The sequence below is a fragment of the Lagopus muta genome, chromosome Z (genome assembly GCF_023343835.1).
Source record: "Lagopus muta isolate bLagMut1 chromosome Z, bLagMut1 primary, whole genome shotgun sequence".
Classification (NCBI taxonomy): Eukaryota; Metazoa; Chordata; class Aves; order Galliformes; family Phasianidae; genus Lagopus; species Lagopus muta.
The window spans coordinates 74,616,569-74,637,950 of record NC_064472.1 but is presented as its reverse complement, the minus strand read 5'-3'; the positions used below and the strand labels follow the sequence as shown (position 1 = coordinate 74,637,950).

Here is a 21,382-nt window from a genome sequence, read left to right as displayed (position 1 = left end):
CGGGGGGGGGGGGGGGGGGCGGGGGGAAAAGGAAGGGATGGGGAGAAGGAAGGGATGGGGACCGGAACGGCCGGCCGGGAGCGGGATGCCACCGCCCCGAGCCTCCTCCGCGGCGGCGTGACGGGGAGTGGCAGAGAGAGCAGAAATAAATAAATCAGCACGGAAGGTGGAGCTCGGTGCCATGGGAGGCGGGGCAGGAGTCGCCTCACAGCAGAACGAGGGAAGGAAACGGCAGAGGGACCGGCGCCAGCTCACACGGCTGAGGGGCGCCGCGCCTGCGCACTACAAGCAGTGCTTACTGCGCATGCGCTACAAGCATTGCCTGCTGCTCCTGCGCACTACGCGCGGCGCCTACTAGGCCTGCGTCTCCCTCTGGCGGTGCGCTGTCTGCGCCTGCGCGTGCTGCAGGAAAGATGGCGGCGCTGTTTGAGCCTCGTTCGATCCGCCGCTGATTCCCGCTGCCATGAGGAATCTCCGGTTGCTGCGGACCGGCGGCTGCCGCCCCGCCGCCGCTCCCGGCAGCCCGCAGTGCTTTTGCCTCGGCGTCGATCCCGGCACGGTCTTCGTGGGTTCTCGGACCGGCCTGCTAGAGCTGGATTCCGCTGCGCAGTCGGTGAGGCGTCGATGATGGCAGGCTGCCGTGGTGTGGCCTTTCGGGCGGGCCGAGGGAGGCAACCTCATTGGGCTGCAGGCGGGTTTTCTGGGCTGTTTGCATTCTATAGTGTTTACCCCTTTTTTTTTTTTTTTTTTTTTTTTTTTTTTTTTTCCTATAATGTTTCTATGTGCAAAGATGATGCGAAGATGATCAGGGGACTGGAGCACCTCCCCTACAGATACAGGCTGAGGGAGCTGGGCTCGTTCAGCCTGGAGGAAAGGAGGCTGTGGGGTGACCTCATTGCAGCCTTTAGTATCTAAAGGGAGCCTACAGACAGGAGGGGAGTCAGCTCTTGGAAAGGGGAGATAACAGCAGGACAAGGGGAAATGGTTTGAAGTGGAGGGAGGGCAGATGGAGGTTGGGTGTCAGGGGGAAGCTGTGTGCTGTGAGAGTGGTGAGGTGCTGGAACAGCTGCCCAGAGAGGCTGTGATGCCGCGTCCATCCCTGGAGGTGTTGAAGGCCAGGTTGGATGGGGCCCTGGGCAGCCTGGGCTGCTGTGAAATGGGGAGGTTGGTGGCCCTGCATGTGGTGGGTGGGTTGGAGATTCGTGATCCTTGAGGTGCTTCCAACCCTGGCCATTCTGTGATATATACAGAAGTGTGGTTCATGGAGAGAAAGCTGCAGATGCCCAACTGATTTAAAGAAAAACGCATCCCTAATTAAATACTGAAGTACATCAGCTGCTTCTTAATGCCATCTGTGTGCGGTGCCTCGTGTAACTGCAGTGGATGGAATATGCACATGATTGTTATTCTGTTGCTTTTGTAAAAATCTTGAGTGAGATGATGTGCAGTTATTAAGCTGTTGGCCTTTTCTTGTAAAGGTGGTGAGAGAAGTTTCTTTGTCTGAGGAAGGTTTTATGCCAGAGGATGGAAGTGGCTGCATCGTTGGCATGGAATATCTTCCAGAGCTGGAGTGTGTGTGTGTTGCCACAGCAAATGGAGACATCCTTCTGTGCTATCTCAGCACAAAGCAGGTAATGTGGCAGAAAAGAGAACTGTACTGAGGGATCGCAAAGGAAAGCTGAAAGCCTGTAGGACAGTTGTGTGTTTATTCCATACTCTTCAATTAATCTCCATTTCCTGGGCAGGTGAGTTGATTTCTGTGGAAACCAGGCAGAATCAAGCACAGAATATACGCTGCATAAATGAACCAGAATTGAAATTGTAGTTTGCAAATCTGTAGCTGCACTCCTGCATGCTTGCTGAGAGGGCTGCTGACATACAGTCAATGTGATAAGGGAAGGAAAGGGGTGACCAGATTCACAAATAGTTAGATTAAGGCAAAACAGTACTTAGAGGTTTACACACAATCATCAGTTTTAGTGAGAATCCATATATTACAGTTATCCCCAAAATATTGGCACTCTATTACTTAGAGTCTGTCTTAAACTGTGCAGCTAACCTGTATGATTTTGTGGAACCAAAATATGTCTTAACGTCTGTACAAGACACGAGGCCTTTAAGAAACCAGAATGGACCTTGCAATTACTTGATGATTTTAAGAGTCAAAAAGGACAAAAAGAGAAATCTGAGGAAAACGGAGAAATAGTGAGTCAGAAAAATGGATGGGAGAAACGTTGATCGCTAGTCTGTTTTGAAGGTCTGTTTCATGGAGTTCTAGTGTCAACCTGCAGCACTGGAGAAGGGGGAGGAGGGTGTGTGCTCATCTGGAGGTCATAGTCTCACACCAGCAAACATCTGCAATGACCACAAAGACGGCAACTCCATGGTGTTCTTCTCAGGCATCCTTTTATGCCTATTGAGTTTGCAGGTGCTCTGTCCCAAGGCTGTAAATAAACAAGTTTGCAATAACAAGTTTGTCAAAAGTAAGCTCGTAGCTGAAACTTTCTGGTGGGAAGGGAGGCCTTATCTCATTGAGAAAGCAATATCATAGTTGCTGAGAGTGCCTTCCAACTGCCTGCCATGATGATGATGTTGTACTGCAAGTGTTTGAAACCCGAGCACACCCCATAAAGTCAGAAAGAGTTTTTTGTTGGTCCTTTGCGTACATTCAACAAACAGTCTCATGGCCAGAAAATATTGCTGAAACTAGATACAGACCTGTGCTGTGAAGAAAGGCTGAGGGAGCTGTTCTGCTGGGAGAGGAGAAGGCTCCAAGAAGACCTTATTGTGGCCTTCCAGTACTTCAAGAGTACTTCAACTTCTAAATAGGAAGAAGACAGGCTTTACACAGTCTGATAATGACAGGGGGAAGCAGTTTTGAACTAAAAGAAGGTTAGATGTTAGAAGCAAATTCCTCACTTACAGGACGGTGAGGTTGTTTGCACAGGCTGCCTGGGGAAGCTGTAGATGCTCCATCCCTGGAGGCATGCAAGGCCAGGTTGGATGGGGCCCTGAGCTTCCTCATCTGGTAGCTGGCAGCTGTGCCCAAGGGCAGCGGTTTGGAAATGGATGATCTTTAGTGTCCCTTTTAAGCTAAATCGTTCTGTGATAACTCACAGGTTTGTTAACTTTCTATTTTTTATCAGTAAGTAAAGAATATTATACTGACATGACTTAGCTGAAGAGATGAGAAACTTGTTATATTGTGATGTGAAGATTACTTGGGTAAGATTACTTGATGTGAAGATTACTTGAAGATTACTTAATAGAACTGGAAAACGCTGAAGGGAAACTTAATATATCCCAGCTGAGTAAATGGAGCAGAAACTGAGATGCCTACTTTCTGTTCTCTCCTCGTCGTTCAGTTTATGCCGTCTTCACTGAAATACTACAACAGAGTCCTCTGAAACTTGCATCTCTTCCTGCAGTATCAGCCTAAAAGTGTAAGCAGGTGGAAGTGACAGTGGTCTGTTTGGGCTGGTTGTCATTGGTTACTTGCAGCTCATCCGTTTTGGTTTCTGTTTGAGTTTGATTTGCAAATACTACTTCAATGTAAAACCAGCTGTATGTGAAAAAATGTGCTCTGCATTGCAACTCAATAAATATCATATCAGAATAAACATTAACAAAAGATGCAATATGTAACTTTTCTCGCATTAAGTGTTAGAGTTTATCTCAGTATTCATAATAATTGTTCTGCTCCGTGGCCTTTTGCAAATCAGGATGACAGTGAAGCGGATGGAGATCTGTCACACTGTTGTTTATACACCCATAATAGCTCACAGAATCACTGGAGGGTTTGGAAGGGAGCTGTGGAGGTCATCTAATCCAAAACCTCTGCTAAAGCAGGTTCCCTGCAGTAGGATCGATGCACAGGAAGGTGACCAGGCAAGTTTTGAATATCTCTGGAGAAGCAGACTCCACAGTGTCTCTGGGCAGTGCTCTGTAACTCTCAAGATGAAGAAGTTTTTCCTCATCTTCAGATTGAACTGCCTGTCTTCCAGTTTGTTCCCACTTGTCCTGTCACTGAGCACCACTGGAAAGATTCTGGCCCCATCCTCTTCCCTCTGTTCAGGTACACCAGGGGCACTGGAGTTTTTAATTGCATGTATCTATGGAGGGGCGAAGGAACTCTTGCCAAAGACAAGATATTTCAGTAAGTGGCTGATCACCAGCTCAGTGCTTGCATCTGATCACATTTCTCAGTCATGTTTGTAGCATGTGGTTTTCCGTAGAAGATTTTTAAAAGACGAACCCCCTCCTGAGCTCTGAAGTTATTTGAATTCTCAACAAAAGGAAGAACTCATTTCAGATGTGTTTCTTACACATCTTGCACATATTTTCCTGTCTGTCTTTTTAATGTTTGATTCATTCTCTCTAGCTGGCCACCTGAGTGCAGTCTCCATGGTATGTAAGTCCTGTTTCACGCACAGGAGCCTAGATACTCCTCAGGTTATTTCTGCTACAAAATGAGGTCCTCTGTCCGGAATGAGTCCTGGAACACCAAATCTTGGAATGCTTTTTGTAAAAATTTGGCAAATTCTGGCTTTGTTGGTTTCCCACGGGAGTGGCCTGAGGTCACCATGAAAGGGTGTCAACCAGCACCAATAAAAATTTATGCCCGTTATGGTTTGGTAATTCAGAAAAATGACTTTGGCAGTACTCCTGGGGTATAGATCCCCTTTTTACCTCTCCTGGAGTAGATCTCTTCTGAGCTTTAGGATTGTTTTGGCCCATTTTTTGTAAACTTTAAAGCTTGCACAGCTATATACACTTGTCACATTTAATATCCACAAGCAGCTTTAGGGATCAGATTTTCAATGGATATGGGGGCTCTTAACTGCACAGTGGGGTTTTGTAGGCAAGGACAGTTGTATCTGTTATATCTGTAGAAACTTTGGGCTGTTGTATGTAAGCATTATGGAACTATCTTTCATTAGAAATGTTTCTTTTGTTTCTTTCTACACAAAGTGAAATGCATCCTCTGACTTTTCTAACGATGAGAGGAGAGTCAGTGACCGGTGGATTTTGTGCTCTGATGGTGCTACACTGGTGTTCCTGCTCACTTGTGACCTTAATTCTGTCTTACAGGTGGAATGTGTTGGGACTGTGGACAGTGGCCTGAGTGCCATGAGCTGGAGCCCTGACCAAGAGCTTGTTTTGCTTGCGACAGGTAGTAACAGCTTGTAAGCTTCTGCCCTTTGGTGTGAAATTCTGTGATGGAATGTAAGATACAGTTGATTTGAAGATACGAAAAGCAAGATATAAAGTTACAAAATTGGGACTAAGATGTAAGGAAGCGGAAAAACATCACCTGGTTAGGTTTTGTTTAATTATCATTGAAGTGCATTGGTGATCCAAGCTGAAGCTGTTCAGGTCCAAAAAGCGGAGTTTTATGGAGAACAGTGTTGCAGTGGAGCTATATTTTCCATGTTATCCCAAAATGTAAAGACTGTGTTCTGAGTCCTTTTGATTGCTTAATAACAAAAATTTTCTTGTCCTGTGGGAAGAAATAGAAACAGAATTGAAAGCTCACCTTTATTGACAAGGAGACGCAGATCTGTATTAAGTTTCAAGCAAAACAGCACTTGAGATGGGAAGGGAGCTCTGGTAATCTTTGATGTCTTTAATGATCCTGAAAATAAACAAAAAACCCCAAACAACACATTTGAATGTAATTATTTTTTTAATTCCATGTTGTGCTCATTGCCTCTTTGTGTACCTCTAGTAGCTTGTCTTGTCTTCTTTCCTGCACTCTGCTTCTCTTTCCCTTCCTACCCCGTAAGATGTTGATGCACCCCAGTAATTCCCTCAGAGCCTTCTCTTCAGAGAAGTCTGTTTTTTCTCAACCTCTCCCCATCTGTCTGATTCTCCAAGAATTTAGTAATGTGTGACCGTTTTCTGAACCCATTCCTCTGTGACATTGCCTGCCTTGTATTGGTGAGCCCAGAACTGGAGCCAGTGCTCCAGAACTGTGTCACCAGTGCTGAGTAAAAAGATCACCTCCCTAAACCTACTGCCCGTGCAGCAGGGGCGTGCTGATTATCCTTGCTCATGCCCCATAACATCCATGTCATTTTTTTGCCAAGCTCCTTTCCGTCCACTTGGTCCCCACATCTGTCATAGCTCCTGATGTGCAGGACTTGGCTTTTCTCCTTGTTAAACTGTGAGTTTCCTGTCAGACTCTCTCTTCCACGTGCATCTGTGTGGCAGCACAGCCTCCTGCTGTATTTGTCATTCCTCCCAGTTTTGTGCTATGTGCAAATTTGGCCAAGAATGTAGTCATTCAGGACACAAATGAAGATGTTAAGCATTAGCCCAAGGTCCAGCAGTGGCGACGTGCTACTAGTGATGGGCCTCAAGCTGGATTTTTTGCCATTAATGACAAGTTTCTGGACCTGGCAGTTTTCAGTCCATTGTCTACTAACCAATCTGTGCCGTCTTTCTTAGAGAGTTTTTGTGTGATGCTGTGGGAGACAGTGTGAAAAGCCTCAGGAGAGTCAAGATAAATGACATCACCTGATCTCCCCGTATCCAGAAGCCACTTACATGAGTTCAGCTTCATAAATCCACACTGACTGCCTTCTTCCTATCTTAAGTAAAAATGTTTAAGAAGTGCCAGGTACTTATTTTGAAAGTGGAAAGAAATAACTTTTTAAGAGTAGTCCAAGAAATATGTTTCTGAATACAGAGACTTCAAGGTGTCCTTTTCCAGTTTGAGATTTTCATTTTTGAAGGATGTGTTCTGTTCTGTGTTATATTACCATTGGAAATGTTTCTGTGTTTGAGTCTACCACAGAGTAACAGGAAAATTGTGAGCATTTTTAAAAAACATCTACTGGAGAGTTCATTACCAGTTATCGTATCTGGTATCTTCCCTGCAGGTCAACAAACACTCATCATGATGACAAGAGATTTTGAACCAATTAGTGAGAAGCAAATCCACCAGGATGAGTTTGGGGAAGGTAAGAGATGCTTGAAGTAAGGTTGCTGAGGCTGGTTGCATTGGTGTGTCGTAAGCATGTATGAAGAGCAGGAGTGGAGTACTTAACAGAGCCAGCAAAGCATTTCACACTATGGAGGTGCTGTGGAGCTGGAAAGGAATGCCAATATGAAATTGTCAGTGGAAATTCCAGCCATGTTTCAGAATTAAATCTGGATGGTTGGAGCAGATGGCATGGTGCTGTAGTTGTTTACCACCCTTTGCAAAGTAACTCTGTAAATCTTTGACCACTATGATTGTTTCTTCCTCAGGAAAATTTATTACTGTTGGCTGGGGCAAAAAGGAGACACAGTTCCATGGATCAGAGGGAAAACAGGCAGCTCAGCGCAAGCAAATGGTACTGTGCTGGTTTTCTTGTGTTATGCTCATGCTCTCTAAAGGGAGGATGTGTATAGAAAGAGTTTCTGGTCTCTCTGATACCTTCCCAGGTAGTTTTTCCTACGTGCTCCTTCTGTTCCTATTGCCTGGAATTCAGCATTTTATCCTCCTTATAAATCAGAACAGCAACTGGAAGTACATAAGACTGGCTCATATAGAGCTCAAAGCTGGATTTGCAAGATTCAGTGCTTTCAGATGTAAAGTGTGGCAGATTTTGCTGACTTTTGCTGTATTTTTTTTTATCAAATTGTTCATATGACCAAAATATCTGCATCAGTACTGCATCAGACCAAAACTACTGTATCAGTAGTTCAGCTAAGGAGAAACAGTGATTTTTTTTTCTCCATGAAGTCAGAAATGTAAGGAGTTGGGCTACTGACATTATTAGTCACGTGAAGCGATTCCTTGTATCTGCAGGTTTTAGGTCTTTGCTCCCTTGTCTGAAGCTTCTTAAAATGGTTGAGTAATTAATTCTTAACTTTGCAATTTTATGATTGTTTAATGGATTGACTTCATGTCGAGGCTCTTGAAGGAACAGGCTTGGCAATGCAAATACAAAGCCAGCAGTTGCCTTTGTAAGGTTTTGTGTAACTTCAGGAAGTATTACCTGCTTCATCCTGGGACGATGGCAAGCCTCGAGTGACATGGAGAGGAGATGGGCAGTTGGTTGCAGTGAGTGCTGTCTGTCCAGAGACAGGTATGGGACCAAGTTTCATTGCAGTAACAGCGTTGCACTAAAGGGCTTTTGTGTGGAAATGTGACAAGGCAAGGATCAGCTATCATTCGTGATCTCTCTGCCACTTAATATCATAAATTTGAGCTAATGAATTGTTCCTTCCTCTATTTTGATCCCAAAGATAAGGAAGAAACATTTTGTCTACGTGATGTTTTGGAAACTTTTTAGATGTTCAGTTTCCAGTCCAGTGAGAGGCCAGGAGAGGTTACTAGTGAGCAGTTATTACTGGAACTTCTTTTTTCATCAGTTTAATGTCACTGCTCTCAGTAATATGTAAAAGGCTCCTAGTGCCACATGGGTCTGTTTGGCTGTTACGGCATTCACGGCAGTCCCTCACTGTAACAATTCAGCCTTGCATGCTCATGTTTAATTACTGGCAGTGTTTTTCCATAGGTTTTGCCATAAAGTCAAAGAGGTAACAAGCACGTATGTTTTTTGTAAGACCATAATTGTTATCTTCCATGATTAATATTACTGAGAAGTTTAAAGGCATTTGCTCAGCATATTGAACTGTACAAAAGACCAGCTCTTCCCCTAGTTTGGGTTTTAACCCTCAGTACTTCAGATTAGGCAGATTTAGCGTATATGAGACAATTTTAACATTTCACTGAGAGGGCTGGAGGCTGAAATGGCTACCACTAAGCTACATCAGACTGGAATTCCTATTTACTTGCCTAGGGTTACTTGATTACAGTGGAAGAGCAGCCTGAGACACGAGAAGTTCTGATATGCTATTAGTTAAGAATCTCTTTGCATTGTTTTCTTACACCCTTTTCTCTCTGCCTTCTCAACCTGTAGGTGCTCGAAAGGTTCGAGTATGGAACAGAGAGCTCATGCTGCAGTCAACAAGTGAGCCTATCTCAGGATTAGAGCAAGCACTGGCCTGGAAGTGAGTAGATGTCTGTGTGCAGGTAATGGAGTGCTTGTCACTTCTCTGGTCACATTCTTTCCTTAGCACTTATTTAATTCTCCTGTGTTAATTTTCCTAAAACTTTAGGAAAATTTTGATCCAGCATGTGGATCAGGAGGTCCCTTAAGCCCTGAAAAGGCTGATACTTGCACTGCAGTTTCTCTGTACTCAGTGTAAGATGTATAAACAGGAATATTACAGGGGCCTTTACCTGTACTGACATTTAGTTGCTCAACTGCAGATGTTAGGAGCTCTAGTCTATGCTGCACCTATAGCTCTGTCTGGACAGAGCTGTGCAAAAAGGTGCTCTGCTGCCCTTTTCTTGGTATCTTGTGTGAAAATTTTGTCTCTGGCTAAGGCGGTGTTTGAAGTGACAGCTGTGATTGTTTGAGCAACTGATTTTTCTTTTACTCATTTACTATTATTTTTTTTTAAGACCCTCTGGAAACTTGATAACATCCACACAAGAAAAACCCAACAGACATGATGTGGTTTTCTTGGAGAAGAATGGACTTCTACACGGGGAGTTCACCCTTCCATTCCAGAAAGGGCAGGTCAAAGTAAGTGCTCTGTCTGGGCTTCTTTGATTAGACTGTAGTGGAAGGGAGAACTAGATCTTTTTCACTATTGGAAGAAGTTTTTAACCTCGCAGTTAGTGCTGATCCCAGTGGAAGAAAGGTGGTTTTTGCTTTTATGCCTGAAAACAGAGCAGAGAAGATGCAAAATCCTCTGCAGGCTGTGGTATAGAGATGAACAGGGGGGCTGTGCTCCTGATGCTTCTCTCATCTCTATACTTTCTATCAGGTAGATGTTCAGGGGTGCTCTTCTGGATGTCAACTTGTGTAGTACTGTAGGCAGATTTTTTTTTCAACATCAAGAACCGTGAAGAGAATTCTGAGTTCAGGTTTGGGGTTGTATCACCTCTTTAGCAGTGTAGAACTGCTGTGATGGGTTCTGCTTCGGGACTCTACTCTGATTGCCAGGAACTGTGTTAGTACATTAACACTTGCACCTCACATTGTTGACAGGAAGAAATAACTGTTGGACTTGCAAATCAGTCTGGAATGTACCCACACTCTGGAGCTGCAGAGTACCCAGTAAAAGCAATGCTTGTTTCTGCAGGTTAATGAACTGACTTGGAATGCAGATTCCACAGTCTTGGCTGTATGGCTGGAAGAGCTGAAGACTGTGAACTCCAACCCAAACAGTTACGGTGAGATGACTCTGAAGCTCTAGATTTTTACACTTGCCTGCAAACTTGGCCAGAGTAGGTAGTCCTCTACAGGATTAGAGACTTTGGAGAGGCTTACTGAAAGCTTTGAGAACCCACTACAGCTCAGGAAGAGATGCTAGTTCAGCTTGAGCTTGAGGCACCTTGCATATATTTGGAAGTGATATTAAATGAAATGTTTATGACACCTTCCTAAAACTATAGTTGCCTTCTCACAGTGAGGAGATGGAGGAATTCCAACATCAATTCTTCTGAGCAAAATCTACGGTTAAGATCTTATTTTTCTGGGTGTTGTATGGCAGAGCACATGGACTAGAGGGTAAAACTTGTTTTCACTGCAGTTTTTTCCAGCTGCACAAAAGAATGCTAGAGAGGATTTGAGATGTGTTTGAGGTAGTAGTCTCTGGTAACCATTTCTTTATCTACAGTCCAACTGTGGACTACGGGGAACTATCACTGGTACCTGAAGCAAAGTCTGCATTTTGGCAACTTGGAGAAAAATAAGTTGGTGTCACTGCTGTGGGACTCAGTGTTTCCATATAGACTGCACATACTCTGCCAGGGTTGGCATTACCTCTTCTATGACTGGCACTGGACTACAGATCGTGGAATGGGAGAAAACAGCAAGCATGTGGCAAATGTGGCTGTCATTGATGGAGGTAAGCTGTGGGGCTGCTTTGCAGCTCAAGAAACTTTGCAAGCTGTTGGTGTTTGTAGTAGTACTGCTACCTTGTGTTTATGCAGTGCTTTTCACTGAGGGGAACATATGATGTTGGGGGCAGTTTCAGAGGTGGTTTAGTGGGATTACCTGCAAAGGGCACAGCTGTATTTTCATACAATCATAGGATGGTTTGGGTTGTAAGAGACCCTTCAGATCATAGTTACAGCCCCCCTTCTGCCTCAGGCAGGGACACCTCCCTCTAGACCAGGTTGCTCACAACACCATCCAGACTGGCCTTGAATGCATGCTGGGAGGGGGCATCCACATCCTCCCTGGGCAACCTGTGCCAGCGTCTCACCACCCTCGTGGTAAAGAATTTCGTATTAATATCTAGTTTAAATCTGCACTCTTCCTGTTTAAAAACATTTCCCCTCATCCTGTCGCTGTGTACCCTTATAAAAAATCTCTCACCAGCTTTCCTCTAGGCCCCATCAGGTACTGGGAGGCCGCTGTAAGGTCCCCTCCAGAGCCTTCTACTCCAGGCTGAAGAGTTCCAACTCTCTCAGCCTGTCTTTGTAGCACTGTTAGTACACCAGTGTGTTGTTAGCACACTGGTGCATTGGTAGAACATCTCAGCCTGTCCGAGAGCATTGTTTCTGTATTCAGTAGGGAGCCCCAGTAACATTTGAATTGTATTACAGCTTGATTTCTTTCTCTTTTCTTCTGCAGCTAAAGTCCTTGTCACAGCATTCCAACATGCTGTAGTGCCTCCACCCATGTGCACCTATGAGCTGCAGCTCAAACAGGCTGTTAATCAGATTGCATTTCACACAGATCCCAAATGTAGTGGAGACATGGCTATCCTGGATGCTGATAACAAGATCTACGTGTACAGATACGGTGAGAGCATGTTGCACTGCCTTTTTAAAGGAAGCAATCTCTTTGAGAGTGGTGTAATGTTTGATGTTCTGTGTGACAAGGGACAGTTGCTGTTATCTGTGAATTCTGTATTGTAGCATTATAAGGTAATCGTGTTCCACAGGGTAATCAGTAATTAATTGTTAATGAGGAGCAGGTGGTGGTTGTGCATATGGGTGTGGTATATTCTGACTTTCATAACTGCCTCTGACATCTGTTCTTCTCCATAAGAGTGAAGATGGAAGCAGCTCAGCTGGCAAGATGTAACTTCTGCTTTCTTCTGTGCTTACTTAGGTCAGAACTTGGTGAAGGACCCCACCGTCAGGTTAGGAGCTACAGGTGGAAATGGATTTAAAGCAAATGTGGAAATGCCACATCTGGATAAAACATACAGGTAATACATAACTACTGCAACTGCAGTAGAGAGAAAAAGGCTGTGTCTGGTTGGCTGGTTTAGAGGTCACAGCTGTGAAAGCTTTTGAAGAACTTGTCTGGTAACATGGCTTCATTGTACTGAGCCTGTGGCTTCAATTAGTGCTAAGGGTTACACAATGAAGTTGGTAGTTTATTCTGAGTCCTTTGACTGAGGTCAAATTGGTCTAATGGGAGCCATGACAAATTGCAGAAGAGAGCAGTGTTCAGCTGTAGTATGGACCAGAAGAAGGACAAGGAGCAGGACAACGGGCAAAGAAAGGCCCAAGTAAAACAACACAGTTGTAGAAGGGTTAGTGGAAGGGAAGAGCATGGAGGGATTGAGATAGAGAAAGATCGAGTTTAAGGCAGAGGTGGAGAAAGAAAGTATCACCAATGATGGGCAGGAGGACCAAGAAATGGAGCAAGGAAGAGTATGGCTGTGGAGCAGGGCAGGTGGCTATAGAGTGGGAGAAGTGGGCAGCCAGTAGGATAGAGGGATATAGTGAGAAACTCTGGGATGAGAAAGGGACAGAGACAGAGGGCAGAAAGGGACAGAAAGTGACACACGGTTTGGATTAGGCATCAGGAAAAATTTTGTTAGCATGAGGGTGATCAGAACACTTGGAAAAGCTTCCTAGATAAGTGCCAACAATGCCCTGTGCCAGTCACTGTTCAAAATGCATTTAGATAAGGCCCATAGCAGAGGGGGCTGGAACTAGACGATCTTTAAGATCCCTTGCAACCCAAGCTGTTCAATAATGCCCTCACACTTTAGTTTTTCATTAGCCCAGAAATGGTCAGTCAGTTGGGCTGGATGATACTTGGAGGTCCCTTCCAACTGAACTATTTTATTCTATTGTGATTTTTATTCTGTTGTAAGACCTCGGCCTTCTGCAGTGTGATTCTTGATGTTGCCTACTGAAATCAGGTTCTACCTGCTTCCCATCTCTTTTATTTCATGACAGAATTGATCTAGGCAGCATCACCAGTGAGGTGATGAGTCCTCTGGGGCTCCGTTTTCTGACCTGGCTTCCAGATGACAGCTTCTTGGTGGTTGGTCAGGATCAGCAAGCTGCCCGGTCTGTCCTTCACCATCTCACTGCAGCACCTCCCGTAACTGGAGCTGAAGAAGAGCACCTCAATTTACGGTACTAGAGATCTGTCAGTGATGGGTGAGATCTGAGAGTGCCTCTGGATGGGGTTTAGAGGAAATTAAGTCTCTTGTGTCCTGCAGGCTGTGGGGTGGGCTTGCCTGTCTTCCTGCAGGAGTTAAATACAGCTAATGAAACTGCCTATTACGCATGTAGTCCCAGTGCCCACAGCCAGCTTGACAAGTGTGGTGTGCTAGCATGCCTGTGTCAGTAAGGGGATACCTCTCCTCCTTGTCTGAAGTCCAGGCTTTTGAACTTTGAGATGGAGTTTCTCTATTCTACCCTTTATCCACCATTAGCACTGTCTACAGAGCACTGGTAGCCCTAGTTATTCCTGTCCTCTACTGCTGGGTTTTGTGCAGTCAGAGCAGAAAGAAAGGCAAACTGACACGTTTCTAGAGTCACTTTTCTTAACACTCACACAGCAAAGCAGGGTAATTTGCATATAAGCATGCTGTAAGTATGCAGACAGTGGCTAGCACTGTTAGGCAAATGCCTGTTGACTCAAGTTGTTGGTGCTGTTCTTTGCCCATCTCATCTGACATAGGTGTGAAAAGAGTAAAGAAGGAGGATGAAAGGATTTATATGAATAAGATGCAGATCTGTGCTGCAGATCTGGAAGTAAGGAGGGAGGGGCAGAGACTTGCCCTTTATATTAAGAAATGAATAGACTGCAAAGAGCTGCCTCTGAAAAGCAGGCCATGAACAGGTTGAGATCTTGTGGGTAAAAATCTTGGGCCAGACTGATAAAAGACGGTGGAGGTTGGGGTTTATTATGGGCCTCCATCAAGGGGAGTCTGCTGATTAGCTCTTGCTTCATCTACAAGAAGCATTGCCTTCACAGAATCTCATCCTTTTGGAGGATCTCAGCTGCCCTCTGGATGTCTGCTGGGAAAACAAGGTGGCAGGTTGTAAGCAATCCCATGCATTCCAGGGTCCTGAAGGAGCCTGGGGATTTAGTTACCAAGCCGCTCTGCATCGTATTCAGAAAGTCATGGCTGAAGTCCCCAGCGGCAGGATGAAGGGAAACGTCACTGCGAGTTCAAACAAAAGTAGGAAGGAAGACACAGGAAGCTACAGACCAGTGAGCCTCACATCTGTGACTGGGAAGATAATGAGACAGGTTCTGGAAGCTGTGTTAAAGCACATATAAGACATGGAGGTGATCTGAGACAGCCAGCACAGCTTAGCCAAAGGCAGTTTGTTGATTGCCAGTTAGCTTGTGATAGTGTGGCAGCATCAGTGGACAAAGAAGAGAAACTGATATACCATCTGCCTGGAGTTCTGCGAGGCCTTTGTCATGGTTCCTTGCCACATCCTTACCTCTGAATTAGAATAATTTGAAAAGTTGATTATTCAGTGGACAAGGAATTGATTGGATGTTTGTAGACACAGGGTTTTGGTCGACAGCTCAGTGAGTTGTGTCCCTCAGGGGTCCTTTTTGGGCCTGGGGCTCTTCAGTGTCTTATCAGTGACATGGAGAGTGCCACTGAGTGCACCCTCAGCAAGTTTGCTGACAGCACTAAGAACTCAATGCTGCAAGTGATACAATAGAAGGAAGGGATGCCACCCAAAGGACCTGTATAAGCTTGAAAAGTAGGCCCACGTGAACCTGAGGTTCAACAAGGCCAAGTGCAAGATATTGCACCTGGTCAGGGCAGTCTGCCACGTGAGTGCAGACTGGAAGAAGAATTTGAGAGCAGCCCTACAGGGAAGCTTGGAGGTCCTGCTGGGTGAAAAGCCTGACAGTGCATGCCTGCAGCACTGGAAGACCACCTGTGTCCTGGGCTTCATCAGAAGAGAGGTGGCCAGTTGGGCCAAGGAGGTGATTGTCCCCCCATTTGTGTGACCCTGTAAAAGCTCTACCTGCTTACTGCATCCGGGCCTGAGCCCCCAGGATAAGAAAAACATGGGACTGTTAGAGCTGGTCCAGAGAAGGGGCACTAAGGTGATCATAGGGCTAGGGCTCCTCTTCTACAAAGGAGGGCTGAGGGAGCTGGGCTTATTCAGCCTGGAGAAGGTAAAGCTCCAGGGAAACCTCATTCCGGCCTCCCAGTACTTCCAGCTTGTAAACAGGAAGGAAGTTGACATTTTACATGGGCAGATAGCAACAGGGTGAGAGAGGACAGTTTTAAACTGAAAGAGTAAAGATTTAATTAGATATTAGGAGAGAAGTCTTTTTTCTCAGAAGGTACTGAGTCCGTGGAACAGGTTGTCCAGAGAAGCTGTTACTCTGAATCCCCAGTTACTCTGACGTTCTGTGTCTTCATCTTCTTCCAGGTTGTCTCTGTCTGTAGATGGAGAAGTGATCACGCTGTGCTGCAGCCCAGTGACGAAAACTGTAGCTTTACAACTGGCTGATAGACAGATCCTGAAATATCTCTGGGGTAAGCTGAACTCTGTTAAGGTGCCTGGACTGAGGTACGGTTGTTAAAAATGTATGAAGAGGTTCAGTGACAATTTGACTTGCACTGACAATGGGTAGTTGATGCAGTATTTCATGTTCTCTCTGCTCGTAGACATTGATGAAAATCAGTGATTTTTGAAACACACTTAACTGCTGCTGATAATGATAGCTTTGTGATTTGAAAAGCACATGACTGTTGTAGAGCCTCCAGCAGTGATGACTGACTGCCACCCCATTGGCACTTCACAGTATGTAGTGGAATAAAGGTGCTGCAGAGCCCAAGAAGTTACCAGCATTGTTTCTGCTATTATCATGGACTTATGTCAGCATTCCTCTTCTCTCTGTTAGATACTGTGGCTTATTCCCAGATGTAGTTTTCTTGGAATTTATGATATGTGGTCGTAATGTCTAGATCTGTGATTGATTGGAAAAATCTTTGCTCTTTAGAGGCTTCTTCTCCAGTTCTTGAACCCTGGCAGACTAGCAGTGGCTGTGCTGTCCAGTTCCCTCACCTTTGCATGCAGACTTCTATCACAAGGATTGGTGGTGAAGTAAGTAAGACTGAGCAGTCTGACGTCCTAAGTGAGCTGCTGTCTGCATCAGATATACGCCATAACACTCAGCCAGTGGCCCAGTGGTGCTTCTCAGCTGTGTTCTTTATGAGATGCTACACAGAGCTGAGAGTGTATATTTCCTTTTTTTCTAGAGCATTTCTGATGGTTTGCAGTTAAAAGCGAATCTTCTCTTTCTGTTAATATGATAAACAATGTCATTTAAGATCAAGAAATTTCATTTTTAAGATTTCCAGCAGTCGCTGCCACGCTTTTTATGAAATTAGCATTTTGCTCTCTTTTATCTGATGTTGTCATATTAGCAAATATGGCTGCTCTGTTTTACTGCAGATACTACTGTTGTTTCCTGTTAGTGATGATTTCTTGGTAGACATTCCTTAAACTGTTGTAGCTAGCTGTTTTGCTGGTATTTTCAGGTTTTCTTTCCTTCAGTGAGTATCCAGGTGAAAGTTGTATGGAGTTGCTTTGTCCTCCTCTTCTATTCTCTATAATTTTGGACCAAAAGCTGCTGAAAAGAAAACACAAACTGAATGTTCTGGTGTGCCTTCTGCATGTTTTGTTACTGTGCTGTTTGTGTGACAGGGTAAACCAGGCTGGTTTCCAGTTAAGAGTGTTTAGAAATACTTAGCTTTCAGATATAGTGGTTGCATGATTTCCTTTCAGTTCCTCTAGGTAATTCATGTGAGGTTCTTGATACTTAAACCCATTGGGAGCCAGTGTGGTGAAACTGGAGGTTGTGAGGCAGATACCTTATGCTTGTCATCCTTTTTGTTTACAGGAGATGATCTTGGGCCTCACAGATCGGTGTCGGCTTTTCGTTAATGATACTGAGGTACCAACATGTTTGCCCCTCTTCCGTCCCCCTTTTCTCTGCCAAAGATTTGTCCTGTTCTGCTTCAAACAGAAATAAAAGTAGTCATTTTTCTGCAGGTTGCATCCAACATCACCTCATTTGCGACATACAATGAGTTTTTGTTGGTGACGACCAACTCCCACACCTGTCAGTGCTTCTGTTTGAAGAACATGTCAGTGAAAGGTAAACGCCACTTCTGCCTGCCTGCTCCTGGCAGCTCATGGCCATTGTCTTGGGACTGCAGTGTATCTCAATTTTTTGTATCCAAACCTGCTTATTTGGGTCACTCAGAGCAGCTACTTAACAGAGGTAGAGAGCTGTTCTTAGAGGTCTGTCAGATAGAAGGAGCACAGGGGACATTAAAGATCATGCACTCTTCCCAGGTGCAGGTTTTGTCTTAAAGCTGTTCTCCCTTTGTTCTATCCCTCACCTTCAGAGCCAAAAAAACCAAAACATTCTCTGTTCTTCAAAGGTGTGTGGGTCCCAAAAAGGCGAGAATGGGTCCCAATATAAAGAGTTTCTGGTAGTATCTGACTGTGAAGGAGGTGAAGACCTCAGGAGAAGTATGATGACAGCTTACTGGTGCTATACAGTTTTCCCAGTTTCTCTCCTCTGCATGCAGCATTAATGCTGGTGAGCAGAGGACTTTTTTCCACTTTGTACAGCAGCCCTCAACCTGTCAGCAGCAATTCAGATTATCTTTGACTGAGCTAGTACAAGGTTGCAGAGCTCTGTACGAAAGCCTGACTAGGTAGCACTGTGCTGTGGTCTGCGTGGATGCTGATAACTGTGCTATCTTCAGCCCTTCAGGTTGGCCTGAGCAGTGTTGCAGCCCCCAACAACGAGACCTTGCGCAAGGTGGAGCGAGGATCACGTATCATCACTGTTGTACCTCAGGACACAAAGGTTGTACTTCAGGTCAGTGCTCTACTCGTGTCTGTTGAGGTCTCCTGTCCGTGTGTACAAGGGTTGTCTCAGCAGGGAGCTGGTCAGGCTGCAAATAATACACGTAGTACTGCAGGGCTGCTCTCCTGTTCTTCTCCAGCTCAGTGTCGATCTCCAGCTGCCTAGCTAGATAAGGAGTGGTTTTGAGCTTGGCTGTGGGAGTTGAGACTCAGTTCAGGCGACTGAGTGTGCATGAAGTGAGGAGTACTGTTCAAGTTCCAGTGGTGGAAGTGGTGTAATGGTATGTGTTATGGCCTCTCCTGTGAATCTCGGACCCGCTTCTTAAAAGGTCTCCATTACACTTGGAACTGGGTTTGGAGAGCTGTGCTCACTTACAAGAATCAGCACAAGCTCACAGAGAAGGATTTCATTCAAGTGCATCTCTAGAGGTCTGTACTTTGACATCCTCTTTAATGTACCACTAACATGAAAGTTAGTTTCTTGCTGTTGAGTGGAGTCCAATCTTCTGAGGAGGGAAAGTTTTTGAGCTGAATCAGTTTTCTGGTATTTTTCCAGGTTCATTTGAGCTGTCCTTTGAAATGAAAAAATAGGCCTGTGTCACCTGCAAGTAGCAGCAGGCCTGCCCTCCCTTTGCCTTTCATGTAGGCAGAGTAGCTACAAATAAATAAACGTGTGCCTCTTCTTTTGCTGTAGATGCCAAGAGGAAATCTGGAGACTGTTCACCATCGAGCTCTGGTTCTTGCTCAGATTCGAAAGTGGCTAGACAGGTAAATGGCACCAGTGTTCTCTGGTCTTCCCTAACCCATTCTGAGCTGTTGAGCAGCTGTCTGGCTGATCCTGTGCTGCAGGTTGGGCTACTCTGAAAATAACTGTCTTCATCACTAGGGGTGAAACAGTTTCTAGGATCACCAGCTACCAGTCTAGTTTTTGGCTGTACTGACTTATGCTTCATCACTGAGGGGCTTGTTTGTTTGTGTGGGTGGGAGAGATCTTGCTTAGTTCCTTTCTCCAGATATCTTGATCATTTCATTATTTAGCTTGCTATTTTTCGTATTGCATTTGTTCAATCACTTCACATTCAAGTTTTCTGAAACAGAATTTTCCGTGAGTCCATGAGATTCCAATATACTTCTGTAAGACAGGAATGACAGACCAATGCCTCTCCCACTTTCCCAGCATGAGCTGCTGGTCTGTTTCACTGCAGAGGCTGGCAGTGAGCAGAACTGGCCTTGTACATTTTTTTCTGCAGAGCAATTTACATGGCTTATTGCCTCGGCTGTTGTTCCCTTCCAGTTGGCTCTGTGACTGCCTTTGGTCAGCTACCTCTATTTGTGGGTATTGTACCTACCCAGAATGTAAACTATCCCATTTGACTCTTCCCCTTAGGCTTATGTTCAGGGAAGCATTTCAGTGTATGAGGAAGCTGAGAATCAACCTCAATCTTCTTTATGACCACAATCCCAAGGCAAGTATACCCAGTTCTGTGGTGTTCTTTTTCATATTTGTCCAGACTGGTGGGATTCTTTCATGCTGAACGTTCGTAGAATCATAGAGTGGCTTGGATTGGAAGGGACCTCAAGAACCATCAAGCTCCAACTCCCCTGCCTCATCCAGGGCCACCTCCATATCTGATACCAGACCAGGCTGCCCGTTCTGATAAAGTCTTTGAACGTGCTCCTGTGAATGTACTTTTTCAGAATAACAGAAGGAATACTTTTGTTCATTTTCAGGTTTTTCTGGAAAATATCGAAACCTTTATCAAGCAAATAGATTCTGTGAACTACATCAACTTGTTTTTCACAGAACTGAAGTGAGTATAGTTCTGCAAATGGAAGCTTACAAGTGATCGTTGGTGGTGGATTATTTCACCAAAATATTGGCAGCTCTTCAGTCTGAGTGGAATGATTCAGTCTGAAGTCTGGCATGCTGGGTCATAAAAATTAAAGTAAGATGAATAGTTTCAGTGTATCTTTTTGAGAATTCATATTTGCAGGCTGTCATTAGATTTTTCCAGTAACAGGTCAGGACACCGTCTGAGTGCTTTGGCTTCTCTTCTGTTTTGCTCTACCAGGGTAAACGTGAATAGAGAATGTTCTGTGCCTTCATAATGAGGAATAAGACAGCCTACTGGCTGTCAAGACAAGAGGCTTTAAAGCATTCACAGTTTCAGGGCTTTTCAAGCTTGTTGAAGTACATAATTGTTTGAGAGCTGGAGCTATCACTCGGCTACTCTGTTTTATTTTCAGTTTTGACCTGACCTTAAATCTTTGTCTGGAAGTAAAAGCGGATGGCTTAATTTTCAAAAGTGCTCTGTGCTCAGCATCTCCACGGTGGATTTAGTAGAATACTCAGCCTCCTGAGTTCTGTAAATTGAGGTAGTTCTGACTAGTTGTTTTTCATTACCTCTCTTGGTTGAGAGTCAATTCAGATGGATGAGAAGTGTTGGAGAGCTTTGTAATAATGTCGCATTTTGTGTCTGTGCTGAATGACTTGCACACTATTCTGTTGAGCAGTTACCTTCTGCAGGCTTTAATGTTACTGTCTCTGCTCTGAGCTGGATTAGGAACCACACCAGTATTCACAGTGTATGTTTTTATGTAGGGATGAAGATTTCACCAAGACTATGTACCCATCTCTGAGCAGTAGCAGTAATGATCAACCACGTCAGCAACCTGAACAGAAAAAAGTGAACCTCATATGTGATGTGATGAGAGTTGCCATGGAGTGCATTGACCCTGAAAAGTGAGCGTTTTCTTATTGTGGGTGAGGGGACGATTGGAGAGACTTCTTTTAAATCATTGACAGAAAAGGGAAGCTGTCCTTAAGATCAATCATTTTGATTTGGATCCCCTGGGGGGAACTCGTGCTCTGCAAAACTCATGTAGCCATACCTTTTGCTTTCCGAGGATGGTCTTCTGAAAAGCACTGTGTACAGTAAATTCATCAGGTAGTAAAACATGTTTTCCCATAATTATTCAAGTAATAGAGGCAGGAGGCCTACAAGGGTTTTAAAAATAAACCCAATGTAGGAACACTCTGTGTAGTGTGGAGGATGGTAGATATGAGCAAGATTGTCCCCATAGACAATCATAGGACATCATAGAATCATTAAGACCTCTAAGATCATCTAGTTCAGACGTCCACCAACCACCAGTATTGCCCACAAAACCATGTCCCTAAATACCAAACCTTTTCCTTAAACACCTTTGCTTTAGGGAGCAGATGGGCCTTATGAAAAATCT

At 44.6% G+C, this 21,382-nt stretch overlaps 1 protein-coding gene across 2 annotated transcripts in view; it reads left to right on the top strand.

The window, feature by feature from the left end:
• Nucleotides 1-354: 354 nt before the first annotated feature.
• ELP1 (elongator acetyltransferase complex subunit 1) overlaps nt 355-21,382 on the top strand; it is a 32,984-nt gene continuing 11,956 nt past the window's right edge. The window contains exons 1-22 of one of the 2 annotated variants that reach the window (XM_048930599.1): nt 355-613; nt 1,479-1,631; nt 5,092-5,173; nt 6,885-6,965; nt 7,255-7,340; nt 7,979-8,078; nt 8,916-9,006; nt 9,464-9,587; nt 10,150-10,240; nt 10,687-10,917; nt 11,649-11,819; nt 12,132-12,231; nt 13,217-13,399; nt 15,683-15,789; nt 16,257-16,360; nt 17,160-17,213; nt 17,312-17,417; nt 18,037-18,152; nt 18,834-18,907; nt 19,527-19,605; nt 19,871-19,950; nt 20,742-20,882. In XM_048930599.1, coding sequence (XP_048786556.1) covers nt 464-613; nt 1,479-1,631; nt 5,092-5,173; nt 6,885-6,965; nt 7,255-7,340; nt 7,979-8,078; nt 8,916-9,006; nt 9,464-9,587; nt 10,150-10,240; nt 10,687-10,917; nt 11,649-11,819; nt 12,132-12,231; nt 13,217-13,399; nt 15,683-15,789; nt 16,257-16,360; nt 17,160-17,213; nt 17,312-17,417; nt 18,037-18,152; nt 18,834-18,907; nt 19,527-19,605; nt 19,871-19,950; nt 20,742-20,882 — 2,504 coding nt within the window. In that variant the 5' untranslated portion in view covers nt 355-463. The remainder of the gene's footprint in view (nt 614-1,478; nt 1,632-5,091; nt 5,174-6,884; nt 6,966-7,254; nt 7,341-7,978; nt 8,079-8,915; nt 9,007-9,463; nt 9,588-10,149; nt 10,241-10,686; nt 10,918-11,648; nt 11,820-12,131; nt 12,232-13,216; nt 13,400-15,682; nt 15,790-16,256; nt 16,361-17,159; nt 17,214-17,311; nt 17,418-18,036; nt 18,153-18,833; nt 18,908-19,526; nt 19,606-19,870; nt 19,951-20,741; nt 20,883-21,382) is intronic. The other variant, XM_048930598.1, reaches the window with a different exon arrangement.